Here is a 7,897-nt window from a genome sequence, read left to right on the forward strand (position 1 = left end):
ACATTTAGCACCAGTCCTCGGCAGCACAGCAAGAAAACTGTGTACCAGCACAGCAAGAAAACTTCCTGAGTGAAAATAAACTAAAGTGTCATCCATGATAACAGTTAAAAGGTATGGTAGCTTGTTTCCATTATTATCTTCTTTACCATATGATACAGTAGACTACACATTACCAAAGACAAAGGAGATAATGCTGCCCCACGGCATTATAAAATATTGGGCAGCAACATTCGTGTAAGTAAACAATAAACACAAGGACATGGCTGTAATCCACAGTCCCATAATGCAATGCCCCAAATAAATAATCCTAACACATTTGCTCATTGTGTTGCTGACAAAAACCTTTAGACAGGCTTACAATAAAATATTTTGGTGGTTTAACACAATACATCCAGACCTGCTGACCTGTCCAGGAGCTACGCTCCCTCTTATCCTATGCAAGATATGCCAGATAAAGATGGATGGTGCCTCCACTTAGACTTATGCAAAGTAATGACACTGATGTGTCAAACAGTGAAGTGTTTTTTTTGCTTCTACAAACAGATCAGATTTTTAGTAACAACACAACAAAAATATTTCTGCAGCTGTGATGAAGATGGCTGCCAGACAATGATATGAGGTGTGACAGCTCACTGGTAGAAGAGATTCTGTTTCTTTCTCCATATCAGGCATCGTTTATAATAGAAGTCTTAACTGTCTGAAGACTTCAGATGACTCTCACTCTCTTTAATAAAGGAAAAGGCTCTATCCTTAGCATTGTTCTGAATATTGTGGTTTGAAGTGCAGGGTCTCAGGTTTCAATCCAGGTCAAAGAATATTGGTTTAGAAAAGGACATAGCGTTTAGACTAATTGACCTTAGGTCCTGTATCTGTGTGCTGGTATCTGTGTCATCAGACCACTGGCAGGTCCGCTGCAGAGAGCACTGAATAAACATTTGCATACACCCTAGTGTGAAGGTAGCTGATGAAAGTTTGAAGGCTATTAATTAAACAAGTACAAAGAGATCAATAAAGATCAATGTGTGGGTTTGTTCTGTTATATTTAGTCCCACTGCATTTTTTTCAGAACTGTGCTCTCATATTGCTGACCATTGTTCGTGTCATGCAATAACTCTGGCTATGCACTCAAAAGCACCTCTTTCTGATGTGTTTTGCTTTCAATCATCCTTCCCAGACAACAGATCGTGGCATCAGCCCACAGGGAATCACAGTGCTGAGTCATTGTGTTTTACTTCACACACAGCCCATTTGTTGACTCTGCTACTGTAAAAGTGTGAGACCATAACCATCCAATCAGTCTGTCTAAGTGACCTGAGGATGGAGAGGAGTGCAGACAGGGTGTTCCTGGATAATCTCTCCTTAACAATAAACACAACACAAATGGCAAAATCACTGAAGAAATGACATCCGCATGGCAACAGTAAAAATAGATCTAACTGTAGGCCCTGTGGTTATTGATATTTTCAGCACAGCATCACTGTCACCGAACAAACGCTGATCTGCTCCTCCCGTAGTCAGAATAACGTAAAAGCTAAAAATAATCCAAAATCAAATATTCCGGGTGCCGATTGAAGCTGAAATCAGTCCAAGCGATAATCATTTACATAACACCTAACAAACTGTGAAGCCAGAGCCAGAAAGATACAGAGATATCACAATCAGAAATATCATATACACATCAATTTAACTAGCTAGATTGGTAGATTGGATCTGAACATAAATAAATTAGAAGCATGCAATAGCACATAATGTACTTCTGGGAGAAAAAAGCTTAGATAATTAATTGGATTAAAAGGGACATACTATTTTAAAAAAGGGTCACGTTCAGGTTTGGTGCAAACGAAACCTGCAATTCTGATGCAGAACAGACGTACGGAGAATGAGGCCAGCGAGGTTCTGTGACCTGTGAGGTAGTGGTTTTAAGGATTTCAAGCAAATAATCTCGAAGTGAAAACCTGTCCCGTGTTCCTTAAAAGCCCTGACAGCTTTACTGTCACGTCACACTGCTCTGTGCAGCATGCTCTAAATGCTGCAACACAGCTGGGGAATCCAGCACCAGTTGTTTTATTGCTAATTCGGCTTTGTTTAAAGGCTACGTGTGCTGATGTTGTCGGTACATATCAGCAGAACAGGACTGCAGCTCATTGCTCACAATGGATTCCTCAGTGTAAACTTAGCAGTGTCATCATGCTTCATATGTGACTAACATCCATCTTAATGACACCATCCTTTTATTTCTTGCAGGGGTCAAAGGTCATCTTAAAAGCCAGAATGTCTATTAATATGGGGACTACATTATTTTAATTGCAGGTATATATTCAAGTATATAGCATGTATACAAAATTGGGTGGAGTCATTGTTGAAAGTGTCCTACTGTAAAATGAAAGATAATTATTAGTTACTTCCTCTCCTTAAAAAAATAAAAACTTGCTTTAAACTACTATTAATAGACACCACACTGTATTTCATAACTATGCACTAAATGTTCACATTTCAGACCTGGACGACGTTTGAAGCGCATTGTCTAAAAAAAAAACTACAATTCCCGAGCACACATGGGAGCCCAGAGCCGGCCAATCACAGGACGCAGACGGCGTGACGGCACTCGCCGTTGGACCATTTATGTGCGCGCTTGGCACGCTCGCACAGAGGGCTCGCGGTAAATTGTGTGAGAGGAGCGCACAGCATCCACTGCTCGCTGAAGGTGGGTGTGACTGACTGGCAGCATCTTTCTCCCAGAGAAAGCGATTCTTTTTGTCGTCCGTAAGTAGGAACAAACAAATAAAAGTATTAGAGGTGCTGTAACGACGGGCAAACGAGACGTGGTTATTATTTTTAAGGGAGTAGGTATTGTTTGCATGTCTGTCATTGTTTTTTTGTTGTTGTGAAAGTTGTGTGCTGTTAGTGTAGCAGGTAAGCTAACTAAAATGATTTTCGGTGCTCATGAGGCTCATTTGGGACAGAAGCAGAGGTTGTTGTCGCTCTTTATGGCGGCTGCTTCCCGGGCTTGTTGGCCTATTGTATGGTGGGAGACGCTGGCACAGTTGGCACCGACGGAGACAGAGAGGAGAGTTTGAGGATTTCTTTAATGTTTGTAAAATAGTCCGGGCTTCGTTGACATTTCCTGACTTTCTACTGTCTTCTGAAAGACACCAAATCTTTTAATGTTCGATGTTTTTGGGTGGAAGCGACCTGCCGTCAGCCCCTCTTTGTTTGCAGCTGCTCATCACGCTGCTGTCAAAAGCTCCTTTGTTTGATGCTTGCTCGAGCCAACGACACCAGCAGGATCACAGAAATCTGGATTTAAATGAAGGGGCTATATTGTCATGGAGAACGAGGGCATTTTTAGATCAATAAAATGCCATCTGTGGGTGTGAGTTTGGTATGCTGAGGTGTGGGCTTTCAACTTATCTGACTCTAATCATGTCAATGCGCTATTTATCTCGCTTTTTTGCGTTAATAGAAAGTAAGCAACAAACAAGACACATGTAGCTTAGCTGGTAGCATGGAATAATAGGGGAGGGGTCTTTCATTCAAGAAGCTCAGCTGATTTTGGGCATCCGTTATGACTCGTGTACCATTTGACCAAATGGCGTAACAGCTGTTTTCATTGCTGAGGTTATCAAGTTTTTCGTATTGGTTCTACATTCGTGCACAGGATCCAGCCTGGCGTGTTTATCGTCTGTTCTAGTGTTTGTGTGCACCCCCTCCCTCCCTGCGGCTTGCACACATGGCGCAAGGAACAGGTGCTCCCTGATGATCATTTTCTCCGGATATGCTCTTTGGTTTGCTGATCTGATTTCAGACGGTGCACATTGGCTGTGCAACACACAGGCCGAACCCGGGCCCTGTCTGCACCTGGCACTGCCCGGCGTACCCACCCCTCATCTCAGCCTTTTGTTTCAGCAAAAAAAAGTCCCCGATTGGCAATTACGCGGTGGTAGGTAGGCAGGCGTTTGAACCCTCTCCTTCTCATCCTCTTTGTCTAATAAAGCGTGTTGATTGCTTGGGAATTGATCTAAATGTCACGGCTGGCACAAGTTGGAAGAAACAATGGCGTGTGTGTGCGCCAAACGAATTCCAGGGTCGTTTTTTGTGTGGATTGATGGGCGGTGGTTGCTTGTTTTTCTAAATGCAACCATGAGGTGTCGCCATCGAGACTTCTTTTTAAATTTAGGTTGTTTTGAACGAGGTTTATTTAGTAATGGTGTAAGTCATCCACTAGAGGTCACTAATTTTAAAGCCATCTGCTGACATGAATTCTTACTTTTTTACATATTACTTCTTTTAGGTAAATTGATCTGCAGCACATTCAAGATGGCAGCCTCTGAAGGTGAATTATGCCTCAAGTTTAAACATTTATTTTACTTTTACATACTTCAGCATGCATTAATGCATAAACACTTACCTTTTTTCCATGTGTTCAGACATCCAGGTCAAGGAGCTTGATAAGCGTGCCTCAGGCCAGGCCTTTGAGGTGATCCTTGGTGCCCCTGCCCCTGATCCCAAGGGTGAGTTCCCTCTGTCTCCTCCCAAAAAGAAGGACGTCTCACTGGAGGAGATCCAGAGGAAGCTGGATGCTGCGGAGGAGAGACGCAAGGTAAGAACATTAGAGCAGGCATGTTTAATTTTTTTAAAAGGGGAGAAAATTAAAGGCTTCATTTGTTATAATCTTTCTTCAGAACCATGAGGCCGAGGTTCTGAAGCACTTAGCTGAGAAGCGTGAGCATGAAAAGGAAGTGCAACAGAAAGCTATGGAGGAGAACAACAACTTCAGCAAGATGGCAGAGGAGAAACTCAATCAGAAGATGGAGGCCAACAAAGAGAACCGCACAGCGATTATGGCAGCGATGAACGAGAAGTTCAAGGAGAAGGTGAGTGATTAATTTCCATTGTATATGTACATTTGAAGCATTGTGCCGTCAAAACATTAATTATGCATTTTTTTTTTTCTTTTCTATGTAGGACAAGAAGTTTGAAGAGGTGCGAAAGAACAAGGAAACCAAAGAGCCCGGCTCAGAAGAAGGCACCTCGGAAGACTGAAAGTTCCAAACTGGGGATTGTATAGGGTTTTTTACGTATCCAAAGATTGATTTATTTTTTGTTCAGCAGGTATTTTTGTTGTGTTCACTATCCACCTTTTTGAAATAAATACCAGTCCCACTTTGTGAATTTTTCAATTTTCCTGCTATAAGTGTACTTGCGCTGGTTTTACATGTGGATCATTTCCCCTCCTTGTTGAGTCTAATCCGATATGTAGCTTGTCTGTGCCGTTTCTGCCCTTTTTGAAAATTAGCAGTGTGTACTTATCCTTTCCTGAAGAAGCATGTTTCTATGCATAGGTCTTTTACTCCTATTTCATAGTGCATTTTGAAAATGTCCCTGTGAACCACACCTGTTCTTGGCACTTACTGTATATTAAAAAAAAAAGTAGCACATGGTTTGGTCAAGGCGTCTGCTGTTACACATGCAGGTGTTTAGTGCAGCTTTGCTACCCAGATTCTGCTCATTTGCTCCTGCAGATCATGTTTTTTGTGCCGCTGCTGGTTCTTGGCTTTTTTTTTGTAAAAATATTGGGGTTGTCCTTCTAAGCACATGACTTGTTGCTGTATAGCTGTGAAAAACATGCCAGACATAGAACTGGAGGCCATCATGAACATCACCGAACAGGGGTCTTTACACATGGAATGCAAAAGAGCAATACACTATGGCATCTCAATAGACACAGTGGCTAGTTGACTTAAAACTGTTGTACTAAAAACAAATAAAAAAAATGTAAACACACTGCTGTCTGCTGTTGAAACTGTTTGTTCTATAGCATATTGCTGGATTTTATGTGACTGCACTATTCCCTGCTGAAAGTCTTAATGTATTGAGAACCTAACTCCACTGTATAAAAGGCATCAGTCAAACTCTGGTCTTTGTCTCCCCCTGCTGGTGGTGTTTGAGCAATCCATTTAGGAGCTCTGCCATTTATTCCACTTACAAACATTGTACTAATTGTATTAATCTGAAAGACAAATAAATTTGTTACTTTTAACAATGACTAGCAAATAATTTCATTGTATCTTTTAGTACCAAATATGAATAACCTGAATAATCAATGTGTCTTAGCTGTTTTTGACACCAACAATATATGAAATTAAATTTACTGCATGTAGCCACAAATATGTTTCAATCTAATATGACTCAATTTATGACACAAATTAATAAATAATAATTTTTTTTGGTAATATATGCTCGTTTTGTGTTTGGAGGGAAAGATAAGATAGAGCACCTAGAGAGGGGCGGTAGGGGAGGGGGTGTTTTGGTTGTCTTTGTTTAGTATAAAACATTTAAAAAATTAAGCATTATTGCAGAGCACTGCTCACTATGTGCTCTCATGTGTCTGGCCCTAATTAGTTTCTTCTTTTTCTTTGTGTTTTGTAGCATTTATTGAGTTTTCACAGGTTTTTGTAAAGTTTTAGTGTCCAAGGGCATCATTGTAATACAATGCAGTAGTCTGAGCAGAGACAGCAAACACAAGGGAAAGGCTGACACCATTTTTTAAATAGTTTTAAATAGATAAATCCACCACTGTCTGGTAAATTATTGAAAATATTTGGTACAAAATGAAATGCAAGTTCACAATATAAGGTGGAAATACACATTAAACAAGGTATCAAAGTAACCAATGGTAACATCTTCAGCACTTATGACATGCAGCCGATACACACCAACCACAGCATTTTTATTGCTAGAAAACTAAATCAAACCAAATCACATGATCAAACACTGATGTTATATTCTTGGTGAGGTGAAGCTGCAACGTAAACAGACAGATTTAAAAACATTTTGGTACCAGGGTTCTGCGTCAGTGTGCTTCAGATAATAATTTGTACTATAACAAGGAGCACAAAAATATGACAACTACACATCATTATTGTGCTCTGAAAAAAATGACTTTATTATTCATATTTCATATATTGTTTTTCGCAGAGGCAATATACAGGAAGGGACAGAGTCGCCTGTATCTACTGAGGAGACTCAGGTCCTTTAACGTCTGCCAGACCATGCTGCAGATGTTTTACCACTCGGTGGTCTCCAGCGTCATTTTCTACGCTGTAGTGTGCTGGGGCAGCAGGATGAAGACGACCGACACCAACAGACTCAACAAGCTCATCAGGAAGGCTGGCTCGGTATTGGGAGTGGAGCTGGAGTCTGTGGTGGAGGTGACGGAGAGGAGGATACTGAGGAAACTCCTCAGTATTCGTAACAACACGTCTCACCCCCTGCACGACACACTGCTGTCCTACAGGAGCACATTCAGCGGTAGACTGAGACTACCGAGGAGCAGCACAGAACGCCACAGGAGGTCCTTCCTGCCAGTGGCCATCAGACTGTATAACTCCTCCCCTTTCTGTAGGGAGAAGCGCTAGATAATCATGTCAGGCATCACTGTCATTCCCTCCACTTGTCTATATTTATGCTTACTTAGCACCTTACATCTCCATATTTGTATCCATGTATCATATATTGTGCTCATACTGCGTACTGTACTCTTATTTTGGATTATAGTGACACTTATACTCTTATACTCTGTACTTAACTGCATTTAATGTAACTTGATACCTCTGGCACAAGAATTTCCTTCGGGATTAATTAAGTTTTATCTTATCTTATCTTATCTTATCTTATCTTATCTTATCTTATCTTATCTTATCTTATCTTATATTATTGCAATTATATAATGGCATAATACATTATATTAATGATAATAATAGCTGTTAAATAAGAGATTATTTTACATATAAAGATGCATAACATGGAATAATTTAGTAGCGCATATGTAAAACTCCACCCCAGAGTAGATTTTAAACTGTACATGGAGGGTTGTATGATACAGACGTTGAAATTT

The 7,897-nt window shown here is 40.6% G+C and overlaps 1 protein-coding gene across 2 annotated transcripts; it reads left to right on the plus strand.

The window, feature by feature from the left end:
• The first annotated feature begins 2,655 nt into the window (after positions 1 to 2,655).
• On the plus strand, positions 2,656 to 5,784 carry LOC114428553 (stathmin-like). Of its 2 annotated transcripts, none has more exons than XM_028397086.1 (5): positions 2,656 to 2,763; positions 4,292 to 4,333; positions 4,428 to 4,600; positions 4,683 to 4,874; positions 4,966 to 5,784. In XM_028397086.1, exons 2-5 carry the CDS (start codon positions 4,318 to 4,320, stop codon positions 5,041 to 5,043), a joined length of 459 nt encoding a protein of 152 aa, XP_028252887.1. In that variant the 5' UTR covers positions 2,656 to 2,763; positions 4,292 to 4,317; the 3' UTR covers positions 5,044 to 5,784. The 2 variants fall into 2 exon arrangements, with proteins under 2 accessions (XP_028252887.1, XP_028252878.1); XM_028397077.1 differs by having other exon boundaries at positions 2,659 to 2,704.
• Positions 5,785 to 7,897: the final 2,113 nt, after the last annotated feature.

The sequence above is a fragment of the Parambassis ranga genome, chromosome 2, assembly GCF_900634625.1.
Source record: "Parambassis ranga chromosome 2, fParRan2.1, whole genome shotgun sequence".
NCBI lineage: Eukaryota > Metazoa > Chordata > Actinopteri > Ambassidae > Parambassis > Parambassis ranga.

What these genes read in the sequence shown, in the direction of transcription:
- LOC114428553 (XM_028397086.1), top strand. An exon ending in CTGCGGAGGAGAGACGCAAG is followed by an intron (nt 4,601 to 4,682) that starts GTAAGAACATTA and finishes ATCTTTCTTCAG; the next exon opens with AACCATGAGGCCGAGGTTCT. An exon ending in ACGAGAAGTTCAAGGAGAAG is followed by an intron (nt 4,875 to 4,965) that starts GTGAGTGATTAA and finishes TTTTCTATGTAG; the next exon opens with GACAAGAAGTTTGAAGAGGT.